General features: G+C 47.1%; 1 protein-coding gene across 9 annotated transcripts in view; it reads left to right on the top strand.

Annotated features, from left to right (window-relative positions):
• HOXA3 (homeobox A3) overlaps positions 1 to 19,901 on the top strand; it is a 44,582-nt gene extending 24,681 nt beyond the window's left edge. For 2 of the 9 annotated variants that reach the window (XM_071805007.1, XM_071805008.1), the window contains 5 exons: positions 906 to 1,099; positions 1,791 to 1,878; positions 5,007 to 5,085; positions 16,360 to 16,948; positions 18,372 to 19,901. In XM_071805007.1, coding sequence (XP_071661108.1) covers positions 16,477 to 16,948; positions 18,372 to 19,141 — 1,242 coding nt within the window. In that variant the 5' untranslated portion in view covers positions 906 to 1,099; positions 1,791 to 1,878; positions 5,007 to 5,085; positions 16,360 to 16,476 and the 3' untranslated portion in view covers positions 19,142 to 19,901. Of the gene's footprint in view, positions 1 to 905; positions 1,100 to 1,790; positions 1,879 to 3,099; positions 3,120 to 5,006; positions 5,086 to 5,126; positions 8,244 to 8,884; positions 9,054 to 12,659; positions 12,809 to 13,308; positions 13,486 to 16,359; positions 16,949 to 18,371 lie in introns of those variants that run through there. The other 7 variants (XM_065830734.2, XM_071805009.1, XM_071805011.1 and 4 more) reach the window with 7 other exon arrangements.
• Positions 19,902 to 20,492: the final 591 nt, after the last annotated feature.

Here is a 20,492-nt window from a genome sequence, read left to right on the forward strand (position 1 = left end):
TTTGAAATGTGTTGAGAAAGCCTCGGCAGAAACACGAATTTGGGTACTTCAAGAGGTTTATTTGACCGAGATTGTCGAAACGACCATGCCAAAATGGGGTTCACGTGGTTCTAGCTCTGGCTGCACAGGCAAAGTGGAGCTAGTAACGGGGAACCCTTGCTCAGTGCTTCCACAACAGAAAGTAACACTGAGAGGGGTACAAAAAGTCTTGTAAAGGAGGTCAAGTCCTAGTAAATTTTTCAGGGAAGGCCTGAAGGCCAAGACTTACTTACTTACCCAAATACATCGAGAGGGATTATTGGAATCAGTCCTTCTCTTCGTGTGAGTGAGACAGCCGGGACCGGGTGCATCATCACCCCTTGGGTGAGGTAGCACCAGGCCCCAGTGACATTGTCAGCATCTCTGCCTGGCCACGAAACAGGGATCGCCGGGGAGAAAAATGTAACGTGCCACTGGCAGAGCACGTTCAGAATCAGAGAGGTGGTGGCTGTAAACAGCCTCAGCAAACAGTGCTGTCTCCAAAATTGACCAAGGAGCAGGCCTGAAAAGTGTGCTCCCGCTCACATACTGCTGTTCACTAAATCCTGAATTGCCTGCTGCCTCCTTATAAAGGGAGGAAAATATAGCTGTAAGTGAGGTAACTGGTATCCGCAAGCATGTAACTCTTCTGTTTGTTTATTGCTTGAGAATCCCTCAAATTATTTAGAGCCAGAATTAGCACAACGGAGCAAAATTCCAGCTGAAACGAATTAACTGGCAATGCAGGATTTGTTTAGTGTGCAGCCTATGCGTATAAACCTGTTTTTCTCCCATTGTAAAGAGAAATGAAATCACGCTGCAAATAGCAATTTTAGCGAGAATCATTAATCACCTCCTACAATAAATACTTCTTTGTAATTCAACAGCGGTTCTGAAAGGCATTCTCTTGGAAAAGTCTGTGAAGACGCAAAGGATTTTCCGGGGAAAGGAAAAAAAAAAAAAAAGAGGTCCTGTGTACAGACACAGCATCTTGGCTATCCGCTAAAAAAATGTACACTCTCTTGCTGGAGACTGAACCGTGGACTGCAAAATACCCCATGGCAGATTATCGTCGCTTAAGGTAAATTTTCCTTTCTACCCCCTTCCCCCTCAGCCTCTGCTGGGAGCGGGACGCTGCTCCGGAGCTGGGAGCCCTCTGCTCCCCGTCCCATAGCGCCCGTCTTTACAATAACTTCGAAAATTACATCGTCCAGTTTAAATTCTCGCATTGTGCTCCCTTTGCTAAGGCAACCAGGAGTTCACCGGGAGGACAAATTTTCTATCCCATTAATTGTTTTTTTTAGAGGAGCAGACTGACCCTTCAAACCCTTGACCTTTAAAGACAGTATTCTTTTTAATCCGGCACTTGGACCTAATGTCTCTTCCCCCCCCTCCCTCTCTCCCGCTCTCTCTCTCACACACGGATTTATCTGCTCCGGACACAAAGGCAAGCGCAGCCCAAAACGCTGGAAGTGGAAGTTTGTCAATATTTCAAAGAAAGACCAAATCAACTCGGAGTTAATTTGCTGGCCGCAGGGAACGCCACACGGTTAACCCCGTACCCACCTCCCCTCCACCCACCAAGAAAAATGCTCCTTTTCCCACATCCCCCTCCTCGTTTCTCCTGCAAGCTCTTGCTATACCCGGTGTTTTATTACACGGGGAACTCAGCTGTGACAAGCGCCTTGTGGTATTTAATAACTAGAGCCATCCTGTATTGGAGGATTACCCAACCCAACGCTGGGACTTTTTTTTTCATTTTTTTCCTTCAGGGTGCTTGCCGTCCCGTGGCCTTCTTTCCTGGTGTTTGTAAACGAGGAAGGGGTGGGGGAGCCCTCACACAGGCAGAAATCTTGACAGGTTTGTCATGAAACTCCGGCCCCCGCCCCCCCAACCCCTCCTGTCCCGCACTGGGGCTCAATCCGGGCGGCCCTGGGCCCGCCCTCCGTTCCCACACCTCCACCGGAGCCGACCCGGCGGCGAGGCCCCGGGGGCTCTGGGGAGGCGGAGGCTCTTGTCGGATTCGCAGCCGCACGGCCTGGCCGGGCCACTGGGACCCCCCGCGGGTCGCCCCGGAGTCGTCCTCTCGGACACGGCGCTTCGCGGGCGCCCAAGCCCGGCCCACGCGTGTCCTGACGGGGCCAGGGCTCCACGCGTGGGCAGGGGAAACTCCGATGTCACCTCCCCCCGGCCCCAGGCATCTCTTCTGACTCTGTCCGGGCCCGCGGACAGGCAGTACTGACCCGCGAAGGACAGCCCGGGGGATGCTGCCCCTGATGGTCCCTTGTCTCCCTGCCAGCAGTTCTCAGAGCCCCCCCAACCGCTGCAGACAATGAGGGTCTGGGTCCGACTGGTTAATTTAGGGGACTGGGGGACAGGGGGGTGCAAAGCTTCCCCGTCTCGCTGTACAAAGTGGGACAAACACGTGTTATTAATGCCCAAGCGTTCTCCTTAGAAACTGAGGAGCTGTCAAAGCTAGCAGAGATTAGGAGACCCAAGTACGAAGATCCCTGCGCTCGCAGATAAAGGTGTTGCGTCTGTTCTGGGGAGATATTGAAATTTTAATCTTTAGGGTCACGTGACTCATTAAATAATTAATGCAGATAGTCAGGAATGGATCTGTGGCCGTCAGCCCTCACTAGGAGTGATTCTCTCAGAAGTGAAACTTAATTCCTTATTACTGGAGTTCTTTCTTTCTTTCTTTCTTTCTTTCTTTCTTTCTTTCTTTCTTTCTTTCTTTCTTTCTTTCTTTCTTTCTTCCTTCCTTCCTTCCTTCCTTCCTTCCTTCCTTCCTTCCTTCCTTCCTTTCTTCCTTCCTTCCTTTCTTCCTTCCTTTCTTCCTTCCTTTCTTCCTTCCTTTCTTCCTTCCTTTCTTCCTTCCTTTCTTCCTTCCTTTCTTCCTTCCTTCCTTTCTTCCTTCCTTTCTTCCTTTCTTCCTTTCTTTCCTTTCTTTCCTTTCTTTCCTTTCCTTCTTTTCCTTCTTTTCCTTCTTTTCCTTCTTTTCCTTCTTTTCTTTTCTTTTTTCTTTCCCTTTAAAAAAACCCACCTGATTTATCTTGAAAGATTCTAAACTTCTTAAGCAAGCAGTAGGGTCTGTGTTGGTAAGTAGGTAGTGTGTATTTCTAGCTTGATGACTTTAATTGTTTGTGCTTGCTTTGTCTGCTGAGCATTTGCTTAACAAGTTTAATATTTAGAAATGTTAAATCTTTGTTTTAGCTGCCTTGTGGTCACATTACGGCTTTTGGTGATTAAGTGTCACCGAGGCAAACACATTTGATAATGTTCTAATTCACACTGTGGAAGGCTGGGTGCCACAGTGCAGGAGGACCTGCTTTGTTCAGTTTTCCTGGCGTTAATAAATCACCGGCTCCTAATGCTGGGCCAAAAAAGCAATGGAAAGGCAGTGAGCATTGTAAAGGAAAAGTCATAGGCGAATTTCTCTATGACTCATTAGTCTGAACGATTTATGCACGAACTTGAAGTGCCGCAATGAATATTAGAGTTTGGATAACAACAAATTAAAAAAAAAATCACAGGGTTTGTAAAGCGCTTTATTGCTACTTAGCAACTCTTTCAAGAAGCAACACAGTTTAAAGGACTGTGACAGATTAAAATATGGTGGCGTGACTTAATAGCTCCAAAATAAATAACAGAAAGTCGCTGCCACCATTTTCAGATGCACGCTCCATATTTAACACGAGTGGGGCAACCCAGTCACGACACGCTTGATCGATGATTATTGCTGTTTGTAACATGACTATTGATTAGGGATCAAAACGGTTAAGGTATGAGTTTGAGACTAAAATGCCAGGGGGTTTACCCTGTGCTGGAGCCGAGTGGAGCGAAAGGTAGATCTGAGAATAACTACAGGCAGCAGCGCCCGGGCTCTGCGATTGCAGATTGAACTTTCAATTTTCTTTTGTGTTTGCCAGTAGATTTTAGCAGTCAGAGCTCTGAAATTTATGAGACAGCAATAAACAGCTTAGTAGGCTATTATTGCATGATTTTATGTACACTAGAGTTCAACACCAAATTTAAAATTATTAGGGTAATTATGGAACTACTAAATTACCAAAGCAAAGTCTCGGCTTGAAAAGTTCTCCCAAGACAGACTTAATATTTCCAAGGCTCGGATGACACCCTTCCGCAAGAACTGTTATTTAATTATTAGCATTTACATTTATTGGACAATTTTAAGATGCGTTAGATGGCTTTTACTAGCGAGAATTAATACGGGCGGTACATTATTATTTCTGACAAATTCATATGTAAACATGATTCAGTAAGTGGCATGCGAATAATCTGACTATTGTCGTTTTGGATTGTGCAATATTGTTTATTTTAGGGGAAGAGAAGCTGTCTAGTTATTTTCCCCTCCCTCAATAGCATTCAGGGTGCTTAAAAAAAAAAAAAAAAGGGGGGGGGAGAAAAGAGAAACGGCTTTGGGCCCGATCCCGCCTCACTGAGGTCAATTGTTAGTCTCTCACTGAGCTAGTGGTGGCAGGATCGGGCTCCGGCTAACCGTTTGAATAAAAGCCCAACCACAATACGCCGCGCATTTAAACTGGAACCCTTTCCGCATTTTATTCAGCAGAGATGAACACCACGAGTTGTGTTTAATGTCTGTTCTTGATTAAATGATCCTAAACAAAGGTTTCCCAGAGGAAAATAAAGCAGACATTAATGTAACAAGAGTTTGGAATGACAATATTTCCAAACACTTGGAGACAGAAGGCATAGCTGTCTACGGGTAAAAAACCAAACCAAACCAAACCAAACCAAAAAAAAAACAACCGCACGCTTTTATTTCTCAGCTCCCCGTGGTCTTCACCCGGGTGGGAACCCACGCCGGGAGCCCGCGTCCGCTCCATCCGTGCCCGCCCTGCTCCAGGGCTCTCCCAGCGCACCCGGTAAACCATTGCCTATGAAGGAGCAAAACACCTCCCCCTGCACTCCTCGGTAAGGCACTGTTTGTTGCTTGTTTACAGGGAGCCCCGAAAAAAAGCCACTCGGCTGGGGAGGTGGAAACTGGGAGCGCTTCAGCCCAACTCTGCGCAGCTGGAGGAGGTAAGAGCCGGGCAGCGCCCAGGCTGCCGGCCGCTGCTTTTGCGTCCATCGTAACTGTAGGAAAGCCATTTGCCTAGTACCTGCATGCACAACAAGCCTGCTGGAATGAGAATTTTTTGTTGTTGCGACAAATATTTAACCTAGGAGGATGATTTTTTTTTCTGTATTGGCTCTATTAATCTTCTGTGGGTGGTGAATGTGCGTGTCTGGGCAGACAAAGAAGTGTACGGGACCTGAGTGATCGCCATCCTTATAAAGGCATGGGGGACAGGAAGGATGCAAAGTCATTTGAAGAGCGAAAGAGGTTGAGAATTTCTTTGTCCATTCTTAGCCTCTTCCCAAATCGAAGGCGTAAGGCGAGGGAGAGCGGGTCGGAGCCATGTCGGTGTTGAATGGCTTATCGCGGCTTGTTTGTTTGCCTCCTCCTCCAGGAGTTCCGCAGCCAGTCCTTCAAACGTGGCGGGCATGTGGGGATGTTAGAAAACGTGATTTTGTTTGAGTGCACGCACAGGAATGGCTCGCAGATAAGTTTCGGGTATTTGTCTGTCCTAGCCCGCTTTGCACCGGGCGGAGGTCTGGAGCTCGGTCGTTCAGGGTTTCTGGAGCCTTTGATTAATTTGGTCCTTTGGCAGGAGAAATGTAATGTTTTTTCCTAGTGACCATTTTCTTATGCCGGCCGCTGAGAGGGGAGCATTACAGAGAATTAGCTCAAATTCCTTCTAGATTTACCTGCTTATTTTTGGATGCTGATGTACAATTAGTGTATTTTACTACTTTTTAAAAGCGGCCATAAATTACAGGACTACAAGGGCTCTTTGTGTTGGCTTAATGGGCTGCTTAAATCTTAACTACAAAAAGGCGCTGCAAATGTCTATTCACGCTTGTGCTACAAAATTAAAAGCTAAAATACGGCACGAAGGAACCTTCCCACAGCATTGCGTGCAGAGATATTTGGGATTCCTTAACGGACCCAACACTGTCAGACTCAGCTGACTCTGAGCAGAACTTCTTCCACAAGGGCACAGTCGATAGCTCTATTCTTTTTATCTGCTTGGAAATGATCAAAGACCAACTTCATCTCTATCAGTCGCACAGATGTAGGTAAACAGCTCTGTGTCCCAGCAGATTTCAAATCTTTTGAGGAAACAAGGAAACAAATACTTCTATACTACTTATATTCTCCACATGAGAGTGGTGGGTTTACCTCTTAACAACTGTTATAAAAGTAAAATTGAAAGTCAGTAAAAATTCAAAATCTAATTATATTGAAGGTAAATTTAAATGGCATTAATGCTAAGAGTGTCTATTGATGCCAGAGCTGGCACAAAGGGTCCCTCTTAATGAAGGCACGTTATGAACTCAGATCTGTTTGTTGTTACTGAGCCTGGAATTTCAGCTCAGCTCGAAGCCATGTGTATAAAGCACAGAAAAATCAGTAGCAGACCTACTGATAAACTCCACATTTTTTTCTGCTAGAAACCGTGTTTCAGGTCTCCAAATCATCGAGGTAATAAAACACAATGTTGAATACCCAGGAACAGGAACAATGCAATATATGGGGTGGCAGGGGAAATCTAGTGTCTGCGATTCGCAAGATCATTTGAATTTGTATTTGAAAACTCGTAATCACGATACCAGAGCAGAGAAATCTTTCTCCAAAATCGGCGTAAGGGAATAATTTTCAGCTGCGATCCAGGACAGCATAAAGTTAGGCAGACTCCCCCTTCAGCATCCCAAAGTACACCCTGAGGAAAGTATTCACACGTCAAGAAGTTACTTTTCTTAAGAATTAATTAGTTTTCCCACTACATACAAGAAGTTAATTGTTAAACAGTAGTTTTAGCATTAACTCGACCATTAATACTAATAAAGATGTTCATAGAAACAGGGTTTTGAAGCCAATAGCCATAGCTAGCGTTAAGGCATTTAAGTTGACTTATGATTGTGATTTATTGCTTTTGTAGTTTCTATTTGCTCAGGACTGTAACTTCTAAAGCCATCTTTTTGCTTTTGACGCAAAGCAGTCGATAACTTTTTACAACAGCCCCAAGAAAGAGCTGCTCTGCTTTTTTCAATATCTGCTCCATTCCCCATTAATTTCAGTTTCATTGCTGCAGAATAACTTCTCCGTGTGTTTCTTTTATGGGATTTAAATGCTGCGTATTTAAAAGAGCCGTGAATTCATCTCGAGTAAATATCAGCCTTGGTTTACTTTGAGTACGAGGGCTGCGGACTTACTAGTGGTGCTGCTGGTTACAGACTTGGGCATGGTGTGTGTGGGTAATGCTCGCTCTTATTCAAAGGTATATAGCTTTTATCCCAGTTCTTAGTGAGGGATAATGTATGTATACCCTGCTACTAGCTTAGTCACTTCCACATGAAAAATTGCAAATTCTTCCTCTGTTGTAATGTCACGCTGACTTTACTGCTATGTCCGCTACTATACACTGTTACTGATGGGTTTAAATTCCAATGGTCCACTTTTACAATCCAGGCGAGAGTATGTAAGGCTTGCCCATAACACTAAAAATCACCTTTAAAACGAAATTCCTTCCATTCTGTTCAATGAAGTGCAGGTGGAACAGTAAGGGAGGATATGCAGTCAGCTGAAAGTTTTCTTCGAGCTCATGGGGGATGGTGGCAAGAATTAGACAAGGGTATATATATCATGATCCAAAATGCTGGAGTCACAGAACTGGACCAGTAAGGCGTTAAAAGTGTGAACGATCTGATTTTCTTTGACTCCTTCCAGCAAAGTTATGTGAGTTGAGGGTTTCTTTTGTTTGTTTAGCTTATTGTGTCAATAGCACAAGTTAAACACAGGGAACGTACTCAGGCAAAGCTGTCGGGCTCGGAGGCCGCATACAACTTTGCTCTTTTTTTTTTTTCTTATTTTTTTCCCCTTAGGCAGAAAGCTCCCCCTCCCCATTTTTCTTTTTCTTTTTTTTTTTTTTTTCATCGTTAGAAACCTATAATTTTGTGCATCACTCAAACTAGCTGTATAGGAAATGCGTAAGCACAGGTTTAACAGCAAGGTCCCAAAAGGTTTTTTCAAAATTCGGAGCCACGCCAGTGAAGGAAGGTGTATTCTCCATAGTGTGTTACAAGGACAAAAATCAACTAGCCTCTTAGAAGAGACTCTTTTTTGCCTTTGTCAGGTAATTATAGGTCTTTTTGGTTTCTACAGGAGCCCTGATGTAGCGTGTGGGAGTTGAGCAAGCCTTGTACAATGGCGGGGCAGAGGCGGCTGGGGGTGGGGGGAAGGCTCGTAATCGTCCCATTTGGAAGGGGTCTGGAAATAATAGTATCAAGATTTGGACTTTCTTCGGGGGTTGCAGAGGACATGGGACGTGGAGCAGAGTGGCGGGCCTGGAAAGCAAATGCCGGTTAATTAGGCTAAGTATCGAAGTGCAGTGTAATCCCATATTACGAGAAAAAACTCCTCTTACCTTCCAGTGGGCTTTGTATAAAGAGATATTGGTGTGGGAAGAAGAAGAATCAAACCAGTCTTTCCCCCCCGAGTCATCTCTACTTCTTGGACGTTGTTGTTGTTTTGTTTGTTTGTTGTTTTTTCTTTTTATTTTTTTCCCCTTCCCTTAAAACTCTTCTTTAACATATTGGGTTAAGGCTTTAAGAAGCAAAGGCTCGCGCTAAGAAACCCTGTTCCTTCAATGATTCCCTATTTCAAATAAAAGGATTTAAGTTGACGTATGACCACGTGAGCACATAATACAGCGCATTATTGTGGCATTTGGAGTGGAGACCCGGTCTGGCTCCGTCTGCGATTACGCTTTTCCAGTTTCTGTTCAGACCAAGCACTGCTTTCTATTTTTTTTTTTCCTCCTGCCCCCATCACCGTCCCCGCAAGAGCTGGCCATTTCGCTGACAGCTTTCGTTCCTTATGGAAAGGTTATTGTCGAGCCGAGAGGACGAAATGCTTCGTTAGAAAGGATGGATTTTATTTTAAGGTATTTCCGCTGATTGTTCATTTATGTGGTGAGTTATTGCTGTTCGAGGCAAAGGTCAGTAGCAGAGGCTGGAGTGAGTGCATGTGTGTGCGGGCGGGTGTGTGTGCACCCGGAGCCAGGCTGCTTCCCCCTTTGTTTCAATTTGCTGCGGTAAATATTCAACTCTCCCCTCGCAGCGAGCAGAACACGGAGAGTTTGCTTCTTTATTTATTTTTCTCCATAGAGATCCCACGCTGCTGTTGATGGCCAGCTGCCTCCGCTCCAGCCCCTCGATTGCCATCTTATCGTTATTTATGATCAGCTAGAGATGGGAAGCTTCTTTTATGGTCATGTTTGGATTTTTCCCCCTTACATTTATTTTTAAATTTAATTTTATTTAATTTTATTCGTTTGTTTTTGTGTTTATTTATTTATGCATTTAGGGAAATCGGATAAAAGGATGCGGGGGGGCGCGGAAGGGATGCTTCTCTGTCGGGGTCGTGCTCGAGTGTGCGGCGGCGACGGTGGTTGTTGTTTTATGGGTGTTTGTTCGGCCACTGCCGCTCGGTAAATCGATGAGTATGCGATCGTGCTGCCATTTTATTTATGATACTTCACCGGTACTTTGTTTACCCTGCGCGGAGGGCAGCATGGGCGCTCAGCTCTGTGGCAAAGCTTTCCTTTCCTAAATGAGCCAAGGGGCTTCTCTTTATTTCTCCTCGGTGAGAATGAGCTGAACCAAGAATCAGCCATGGCTTCTAACGATAAATCAGACTCGAAAATGTGGGGCTTTCCCTCTCTCTCTGAATGAGGGTCTGGAAAGCGAGAGTAAAAAGTGGAGGAGTGAAAATTAATCTACAGGAGAGCATATTCTAGTCCTAAATTAATATCCATACCTTCGTTGACATAAACACATATATCCGTACTTATAAATACGTAAGTATATGCATATAGTTGTAGATGTGTGTGCAGCTATATGTAAAGTATGTACTTTAAATGACGGAAATGAAATATTACTTGGCTATCCGAGGGGGGCAAAATGCTGTATAAAACGACCTTTCCCCAGTGTGTCCTGGCTTTGGGAAAGGTCGGAGCGCTGAGGCTCACTTTTTCCCAGTTCGCTCCACATCTCTCGCCTATTCCTGCTGTACCATTTTGTGCTCATTTACGGGGTGCTTGTAATTACTTGTCTTCTAAAAGGCCAGAAAGAGTGGGAGAGAGGAATAAAAACGAACGACGGTAAAAACTCCACTGAAAACAAATCAACAAGGTTATTTCCACTCGGAGCTGTTCGAGGCCCTTCTGCAGAAACCTGCAGGGAGAATATGTTGGGGCTGTTTTCTCGCTTTCCTGCTCTTTAAGTCTCTCTCAGAGCAGAACTGACCCAAATAAACGCTATTTCCCCTCCTCGCCATACTGAAGCATGTTGTCGTTTCTTAAATCCGGGGTCTCTCTCCCTTCGCCGAAGGGAGGAGAGGTGTTTCACTCCCAACTGTGTGTCTAAAGGCCAAGGTTGGCTTTGCCGTAATTTGAAATGGGCCAAAACGCGCCTGAAAAATAAACTGCAGGCTTTAATTGCAGCTCAATTAGTTGGCAGCATTTCCTCTGATTTATGACCCAGTTCGGATACGTATGGACCCAGTTCGGATGCGTGTTGACCCAGTTAAAACACTCATAAATAATACAGTTATGCTCTAGAGCAAAAGAAAGCAAGAAGAGTTTTGGAGAAGGGGGGGATTTCGGCGAGTTGTGTAAATAACCTCAGTCTACTGAGCAAATAGCAAGAGTTCGTTGCCATTCTTTAGTGTTAGATAGTATAAACAGTAATTTAGATTAACCACAGCCTGATTGGATAGTCCAGTCCTTCTCTAAGGCAGCTGATATCCCCTCCTGACTCTCTAACTACTTCGGCAGGCACCACTTCCAGAATTAGCCCCTTTCTCCAGCAAAAACTCGCTATTTCATCCATAAGAGATGAAACCTTGAATTATGGTGCTGCCTGCTTCCATTTCAGAGCATCCAAGGACAAAGCGTTTTGCAGGCTTTATTTTATTCGGAAACTAAGAGTAAATCCATGAAAAGCGGGGGGAGTCCCGTAGAGTGGGACCCTTCGGGAAGACAAGGCAGCTCATTTCTGCCCCGAGAATCAGCCCCAAACGCAGCCGATCTTTCCCCGAGCTGAGCCCTATCTCTCTCTGCAGAATGGAGCAGAAAGAAAATATTCGGCCTCTGGGAGAGAAAGACAGATAAAAGCAGCGGGGTTCTGTGCGTTGGGACACTTATCCCGACATCATAAGAGACATTACAAAAAATAATCATCTTCTCATGTTCAAAATGACCTCTTTAGGGAGAGAGGGGGCGTGGGGAAACGGGACTACTACGCGAAATCTCGCAAAATACTCTTTGCAAGCAGTAAGACGAATGGAGGAAACACTTCAGTATTCCTATGAACCACTTCGGTTCTCACGATTTAAATCCATTGCAAATCCCTTCAGTTGTAAAAAGGCCCCTTCCCCCCCTCCCCGTCTCCGCTCTTAAATGTAGTCAGAATATCCCGCTAGAGATTGCTTCAAAGTTCAAACGCGCTCCTAGGAAAAGATCGCCCAGGTTTTGGGCAGTGCTCCCCAAACCAGCAGGCTCCTCGGCGTCCGCAGGTTTCCGAAGTCCCCAGCTCTTTCTCCTTTGCCAAATCCTTCTCTCCAGTCCGGGGGGCTTCGTCGGGGCGCAGAGCTGCCTCTCGCTATTTGGTCGGGCAAGAGGGCGAATGGCAGATCAGCAGTTTCAGAAGAAAGTGTGGGGTTGATTATTGACTAAAAAGACTTTTTTTCTTCCGATGCGACATTCAAGGGGTTGTTTGAAGCAAAACGCATACGCGGGATTTTTGCCTCTCCTCTCCTCCTACGCTGCCCGCTTCCCCTTTCATGTGGTGCCTTCTCACTTATGCCATAAGGAGCAAGTGTTTTCTGTTTTAGTGCTCTGTTTACAGCTTTGGTGCATGAAGTCATAAATCTTGCATAGCCATAAATGACAAAAACCATTGGTATGCGTAAGAGGCCACCCCAGCCTTATAGTGCTTTTTATTTCTCGCTTCCCCCTCGCTTTGTTTGTGCTTTAAGATGACGCCGGGTTCCCTTGTGTTTTAAACGGACTAGTTATATTTTTAATGCCTTAATTAACGAAGTAACGTCAAATTTACACATAGGCATTATTCGGAGCCTCTGCTTAACGCACGGAGCCCATAGCCCAGCTACTGTCTTCCAGAGGGGCAGGGGCGCTGCCGTGTTTGTTGCAGGGAAAGTGGGCACACACGACCACCCCCAAAACCCGGAGCCCCGGAGAAAGAGGCCAGCTCCTTCCCTAGCACTGTAGAGGATCAGGAGGTGCCGAGCCCTCGTCCACGCAGGGCTGCTTCCCACGCGTCCCCCCGGGGTGCTGTGGGCACCCCAACCCGTCTGTGCAGCACATGTGTGTGAGTGTGAGCGCCTCTGTGCCCGTCCTGAGCGCTGGGGATACTTGGGGGGCGAGGGGGGTGTCTGTGTGTACATCTGTGTGTGTGCGCTCACGCATACATCAGTTAATAATTAGTAACTCTAATGATTTCCAGCGTGGCTCTGAAGGCATTGCCCAGAGCGGGGATTCTGGTGGGCTTCGGCTGGCTCTCCAGACCCAGCCCCGACTCTACGGGCTTTGCTCCCATCCCCAGGACTCAGCCGGGGTTTTGCGGGGCTCCCGGCGGCGGGGAGCGGCAGAGGGGCAGCCGGCACCCAAGCCCATCGGTAAGAGGGACAAACCCTAGCCCCCCCCAGCAGCACCCCCGGAGGCTGGTGAGAGCGATCCTTTGTGAGCGCCGTTTGTCTTCATTAGCATAATTTTCCTGGACTTTGGTGACGCCCGGGTGCGGGGGGGCCGCACTCCTTCACTGCCGCGCTCCTCCGCTCCCTCCCCAGCCCCCACCCTGGTCCAAGCTTCCCCAGGCGGCCGCCTTTCTTTCTTCCTTCCGTTTTTTTTTCTCTTTTTTCTTTTTCCTTTTTTTTTTTTTTTTCCCCCTCCGCTCTCCCCCCACCTCGCTTTCTCCTTTCCACTCTCTCCTTCCCTTCCCTTCCCAGAGCAGCCCTGGGAAGCATCTCTGTCCTCCGTGCCCCACGCAGGGGGAGCCCGGCACACCGGTGACCGGCTCGGGGCAGGGTGGGCAGCCTGGAGCGGGAGGGGAGCGGGGGAGGCGGGTGTCCGAAGCAACCGTCCCCATCCCGTGCGAGGCAGGGCTCGCCTCTCCCGTTCGGGGGGTGCCGGGTGCGGAGGAGCTGAGGCGGTGCCCACCCCACGGCCACAGGGACCGGCCTGGGACAGAGAGGCCCCGCTCACTGGGTTGTGTCGTCTCAAAAAAAAAAAAAAAAAAAAAGAGGGAGAGAGAGAGAGAGCATGCTGGCTTCCGCCTCAGTCGTCAGAAGTTAAGGTAAGCAGGCCACAAATACGCTGCTATCAGTCGTGAATGGCGGAGTTTATGTCCCAGTGATTTATGACCGTAGACTTAAATGTCGGTTCAAGAAGAGTTCACAAGCTGGGGCTTCCTTCCAGGCAGTGACTGATACCCTTACACTTCGTGTTCAGGCAGCTCTCTCTCCTCTGTTTTCTCCCCCCGCCTCCGCCACCCCGCTTCTCTCAACTTTGTCTTTATCTTTCAGGAAATCTTTCGGGGGGGCTGCCTGGTTTTTCATCCTAAAGTCGGAGTTTGGGGCTCGGCTGGGAGCTATAGGGCAAATATCTGGTGTATTTAGGAAAGGAGGAGGCAGAGGGGAGGGAAGGAAAGGGTAGACAAGATCTGAACTGGGGAGTGGGAGAAACTGGGGGAACATGCCTCACCCAAGCAGGTTTCATCTGCTGTCCCCAGGCTGTCTGGGTTGGTGGGAGAAAAATTGGTAAAGGGCAGAGAAGTGTATTGCACAAACGGAGACAGAGGCGATGAAACGGGTATCGGAAAAAATGGGGGCCCATCTGTGTTTGTGAGACCTGGCCTTTTGTTTCCGAGGGGGGAGAGGAAAGCGCTTTTCATCCCAGGCACCGGCTAGGGTGACAAACTTTCTCCCGCCCTGGCCTCCCGTTCGGGCGCTGTTATTATCGTGATCATTGTCGCTGTTAATGCCGCTATTCCCGCTTTCGCCAGGAATGGCCGGGCGCTCCTCAGGTTACCCCTGCTTCTCTACAACTTTGTAGGAAGTAATTAACTTGGCGAAGCCAAAGGCGGGAGCTGATTTTTTTTTTTTCCCTTGCTGGCAGGCGGCCGAGGCTTCAATAATATTTTGTCTTCAGAGTAAAGTTGCCTATTGTCTGCGGACAGGCGGCTGCGGGAGCAGCGGTCTCTGCATCCCTGCTCCGCGCTGCCCGTCCTGCCTGCTCCAACAAACTTCCGAGCGGCCGGGGAAGGCGAAATATTTGATGTGGTGATCATGAAAGGCATGTGCCTTTGTAAAATCACCGCTGCCTCGTTATTTCCTCGTCTCTTCTTGTAGTGGTGTCTACAACGTTTCTTTCAAAGGAATTGAGAAAAATCACACCAGGCCTTGATAGCATCAAGAGAGGCAAGGAACTGGAAATCGTGTGCGCGCCTCAGATCTCCATCGGTTTATTAGCGTAATAATATTCAAAGAGCTTGATTAGTGCAATAACAGGGTAGTCGCCCTGCTGTAGGTGTGTTACCTTCGTTTTGTTACGATCTAACAAAGGGAATACTGTTTTCTAAGAACTTGTATAACTTGAAAGGCATAGAATGAGCTCGTTTGGTGCGTGTGTTGTGTAAGACTTTTCGCCCCTAAGCATTTGTCCTCGTTAGATGTTTGAGGGGGGAAATATCCAGCTGGTTAAGCACAAGGAAAGTGGCAAAAGAAACGAGATCTCTTCTGATCCGAAAATACGTGGCTTGTCAGCAAGGGGGTGGGGGGACGGTAGGTAACACACTTTGATTTCTGAGAACAATGTGAGAGCTCCTGTATTGGAGATCGTGCACAGGTCTCTTCTGCCATTAATGTGGGCGATTCTTTAGCTGGTTATTTTCAGGCAGGTAACCAGTAGACTTTAATCTGGAAAAACAAAACCAAAACCCAACATCACCACCACAACAAAACAACATAAAGAAAGAAGGACTGGGGATAGAAAGGGGGGATAGGGGTGTGGAGAAAGGGATTCGCCAGGACAGGAGAAGCATTCTCTGGGTTTGTGTCCAACCTCTCCCCAGCCAAGTGACCCTCATACATCAAATTACATAGCAGTTTCCAAGACAGAACCTATTATCACTAAGTTGGAAGGAAAGTTCAAGCCGTGGTCATGGAGATGAACGCTGGTTTTTCAGGTTCCTGGTGTGTTTTTTTCCTCCAATCCATCATGTTTTAACAGGTAGGATCTGGCTGATTCCACGAAAAGTTAGCGTCTTGCGAGTAACTGTCGAAAGAAACCGAACCAACAGCCGCCAAAGCGCCCAGCTTGCCCCTGCCGGCCTCGCTGGAGGGGCTTCGTGCCGAACTGGGCGCAGTGGAGGCTCCAGTCCCTCTCACGGGTGGGAGGTGGGCGCGGGGGCTGCGTGGGGAGGCCCCCGCCGCGCTGCGGAACCGAGCGGGAGCCGCAGCGGGCGGCGACCGGGGCTCGCCCGGGCAGAAACTGCTGCTGTCGGGGTGCGTGACCAGGTCGGCTCGGGGTGGTGTGCGAGCACGGAGGGAAAAAGGCGCTGGCTTTGTTTATTTTCTTATCGAGCATTTCATAGACAAGCCCAAATCCACCACTTGGGATCGGGGTGTGTAAATATCCCAGGCTAGGAAACCTTTCCACTTCGCTCCTGCCCCCTGCCACACGTAGACAGGAACAATCTCATGTATGTCTTTGAAGTTGTATGGAGAACTGTAATCTGGAGAGAAAAGCTAAAAATAAAACGACACCGGTTACACGAGAGGGTTTGATCCTCGAGCTAGAATGAAGGAAAAGCCCAGCCCCTTTGCATTACCGATTCCTCGATCACCCTCATCTCAGAGACTGGTATTAAAACAGCCTCTCGGTGATAAATGATCAACCCCCATGCCGTGTGGTGCCCTGCTCTGTGTCTTAAGAATAAATAAATAAAAAACCCTAGAAAGCCACTATCCCGGTGTAGCAAAGCACATATTTGTAGCTGCCGGTAAATCCAGGCAGCTTTTATATCAAAACGCTCTGTGCCTGAGGCCAAGTCGTGCTGCTAAATATTGCTGACCACTTTTTCTTTTATGGCTTTCATGTCACTTAGCTATTGAAAGTAAGATGGATTTGTACCATTTCTTCACCCTGCTCTGCTCTCCCCACACCCCAGGTCTGCCCGGAGAGGCCATTGGAGGAAGAGTGCCACGTGACAGAGGGGTGCCAATGTTATTCTCCAAGGGTGTCAAGACCCTGTCAGTTTGCGAAATAAATATTGGGAAACAACGAAATGCAAAAAGCGACCTACTACGACAGCTCTGCAATCTATGGTGCCTACCCCTACCAAGGAGCAAATGGTTTCACTTATAATGCGAGTCAGCAGCAATATCCTCCATCTTCATCACTTGTGGAAACTGAGTACCACCGCCCTGCTTGCTCCCTCCAGTCCCCTGGCAGCTCCGTGTCCCACCACAAGGCCAATGACATCAGTGAGAGTTGCATGAGGACCCTCCCAACCCAGCCTCTCCAGCCCCCCGGTCTTGCCGACCCACAGGCCCCACCACAGCCACCTCCAGCCCAGCAGGCGCAACCTCCAGCTCCATCTTCTGCCTCACCATCTCAAAATGCTAGCAGTAACCCTGCCCCAGGCAACTCCACCAAGAGCCCTGCTCTTAACTCACCCACCATGTCCAAACAGATATTCCCATGGATGAAAGAGTCTCGGCAAAACACAAAGCAGAAAAACAGCAGTTCCAGTTCAGGTATGAAACATTTTTCCCCTTCTCCCTGAGTACCCCTGGGCTGACCATGCGTCTGTAACCCTGCCCACCTTTATTTTGGGATGTGAAGGGAGGGAATGGGCTCTTTTCCTCTCTGGGTTCAATTTGGAAAGGAGTTTCCGCTGCTTGAAAGGGGAGCTCAGAAAAAAATCACCCCCTGCAAAACTTTCCCAGTCTTGCAGGATGGGTCCAAAGAGATTTTGAATCCTAGTGGTTAAACCACTTGTGCCCAAACCACTCGTGCCTTCCTGCATCTATCACATATCCTAGGTAATCCCCTCGCCAGTAAATGATATCAGTGTGGAGCAGCCCAGGCCTTAAGTCAGAGGCCTGTCCTGAGTACTTTGTTGGCATGGTGCTGTTAGATTAATAAGACAGTGACCTATCTCTGCTGAAGTGTAACAGGAATAAAATAGCTCATAATCACAAGCAGGCAGGATCAATGCCCTGCATGCAGTCAGAGCCTCTTCTTCTTTTAACAAGCTGATTGGCAAAGTTACAAGCCTGGTAAACAAAAATCATTCTGGAGTGCCATAAACTTCAGCCCATAAAATATTATTTGAGAGATGGAAGTGTGCATTTACACTTTTATTGCTCAAGGAAACCCAAATCAATAACACTAGTGCTAGCTCAAATGCCCAGGAGTTGTGCTTATATTAACCTCTTCCTCTTTTATGCTTAAACGTACCTTGGAAGTAGAGTCCAAAACTTTAGTGAATGTCCTTGCTAGTCTGCTTCTTAGAGCTCTGGTAACATTGCTGTTTACAGCCTTACATATAATCTATTTATTTTATTAAAAACCAGTGACATTTAAATGTCTGTATATCTATATGTGAGTCTAGCCACCCTATTTGATTATGTATGTTACACGTCCCAATCACTACCATGTTTATGCTATAAGTTAGATGTGATAGAAACACTATACCATCAATTTTGTGTTTATATATTGCAATGTTACATATAGATACCTAACCCTCAGGCATTTCTAGCTGATGTGTGTATGCCAGGGTTTTCAGAAAAAGAGGGCTGCAGGTCTTAACAGCAATGGAGAACAGCTAGTTCTTGAAGACCCTGATCCAGCTATGTTAGCAAAGCCATAGGTTCACCTTCAGAGTTTCTAAACCACGCTGTGTTTCCCTGAAACTTTCTTACTCCTTTATGCAAAGCTCAAGATACACTGCATACTGTTGTTCTTAAAGGAAGCAAATATGGTCATATAGTGACACTGATGAGGTGAAGGAGTCTATTGAGGCCTCATGCCATGGGGGAGTACTCATTGCGCATGTGGGCATCCATCTTATGTCTGAGAGCTGGGCTCTCCAGGTGCTGGCATTGTTGGTTGTTGTCTCTGGCTGCCGTGTCTGAGTTCACCATGCTGATTGTGTTCTTTGTGTGATTTACATAGGTGAGAGTTGTGCTGGTGATAAAAGCCCTCCGGGGCAAGCCTCCTCTAAGCGAGCCCGTACAGCTTACACAAGTGCCCAGCTGGTAGAACTGGAAAAGGAGTTCCACTTCAATAGGTATCTTTGCAGGCCACGAAGGGTAGAGATGGCTAATTTGCTCAATCTCACAGAAAGACAGATCAAAATCTGGTTTCAGAATCGCAGAATGAAATACAAAAAAGATCAAAAGGGCAAGGGCATGATGACCTCTTCAGGAGGACAATCCCCAAGCAGAAGTCCTGTTCCTCCAGCTGCTGGGGGGTATCTAAACTCTATGCATTCTTTAGTAAACAGTGTCCCCTATGAGCCTCAGTCGCCTCCACCATTTAACAAGCCTCATCAAAACACCTATGGCATCCCTGCATCGTATACTGCTCCTCTTAATAATTGCCCACCTCCTCAAAAAAGATACACGGGGACAGCAGCTGTGACACCTGAATATGATACTCATCCTCTTCAAGGCAACGGTTATGGGAATCCACATATACAGGGAAGCCCCGTCTACGTAGGGGGCAACTACGTGGAGACCATGACCAGTTCTGGGCCTTCCATCTTTGGTCTAACTCATCTTCCTCATCCTCCCTCTGCCAACATGGACTACAGCGGGGCTGGGCCAATGGCCAACAATCACCACCATGGACCTTGCGATGCGCACCCAACATACACAGACCTTACCACTCACCATCCTTCTCAGGGAAGAATTCAGGAAGCGCCCAAACTCACCCATCTGTAAGAGACAGGGGTCACTAAGTGGAACACCAAGCCCCCAACTTTTGGAAAGTACTCAACCCTTCCCTTCTCTGTCTCCTCCTCCCCCATATGCCCGCCCCTCCCCTTCTTGTTTCTTATGTTCGTTTTGGTTTGTTTCCTTTGGTAAAAGCGTTTTCTAGTTTATGTGACGTAGCAATATTTGTTGCTTGAATTGCTCTATAGTTTCACTAGTAGATATTTATCTTCTTGAACTGTAGCCTTGTGTCTCACTTTGGGAGTGTGCAGAGGCTTTATATTTTACCTTCTACACTTTTATCAAAACAGGGTATATGAACAAATTTTCTATAAAAGGAATTCTTTAATGTGAATTTGTTCGTACATGATTGATCCTACGGGGAAGCAATTTTTTTTATTGCACTTCTTTTAAATAGCGAGAAAGACATCAAAAGCGCTTGGACAGGGACTTCCTGGACAATTATTAATACGTGTAAGTCTTTCAACGTGTGTATGCTGGTGAACATTCAGATTTATTTATTTTTTTTTTGCAAACATTGAATAATCTAAGTGTTTAAAATTTTATTTATCCCCATTTGTTCATATTTATATATATATAAAAAAATCTGTACCCTGAATATTCAGGAGGTATTTACCTAGCCATGTGTTAGATGGCATATTGGCACGCATAGGAAATACCATTTGAAAGGAAACTATAACTCCTTTTATAAAAATGGTGATAATGATTATGATGATAATGACGATGCAATAAAATCTGGGAAAAAGATCACAGCTTGAATACTTTATGCTCGTAACATCCAGCCAGGAGGGAAGCGTGTGAAGCTGAAAAGGCTAGATTTGTTTTGAAAGTTATACATTCCTTGCTGCTCATGTTCTGGAAAAAAAAAAAATAAAGTTTTTATTCTGAATAATAAAGAGTTAAGAACATGTTCTTTGCAGCACAAAGTAAGGGAGAGCCCTTAATGACGTGGGGAGTTAGGAACTCGTCTGTAAACTCAAACGAGGATCCACTAGCTCACCCGAGGGTCCCGGGACGCCTTTTCAGCATTTCATAGGCAGGGAGGGGGATTGATTTTTTTTGTTGTTTTTTTTTTTTGTTTCCCCAGTAGGGTTTTGAGGCCTGCGGCGGCCGCCCCCGCCTGCGCCCGCTGCGCAGTGCCCACCCGGCGCGGAGGGCAGGCGGGCGTGGATCGCCCCCTTCCCCCTCTCCGCGGAGCAGTGGGGTAGCGGCCGCGGAGCAGCACGGGGAGCGTCCCCTGCCTCCCGGGCAGGCCAGCTGGAGCGGGGTGTGTATGTGTGTGTGTGTGTGTTTGCGCGTACGAGCGTCGGTGTGGGAAGCACATGGGAGCAGAGCTCAG

The sequence above is a fragment of the Patagioenas fasciata genome, chromosome 2 (assembly GCF_037038585.1).
Source record: "Patagioenas fasciata isolate bPatFas1 chromosome 2, bPatFas1.hap1, whole genome shotgun sequence".
Lineage (NCBI taxonomy): Eukaryota > Metazoa > Chordata > Aves > Columbiformes > Columbidae > Patagioenas > Patagioenas fasciata.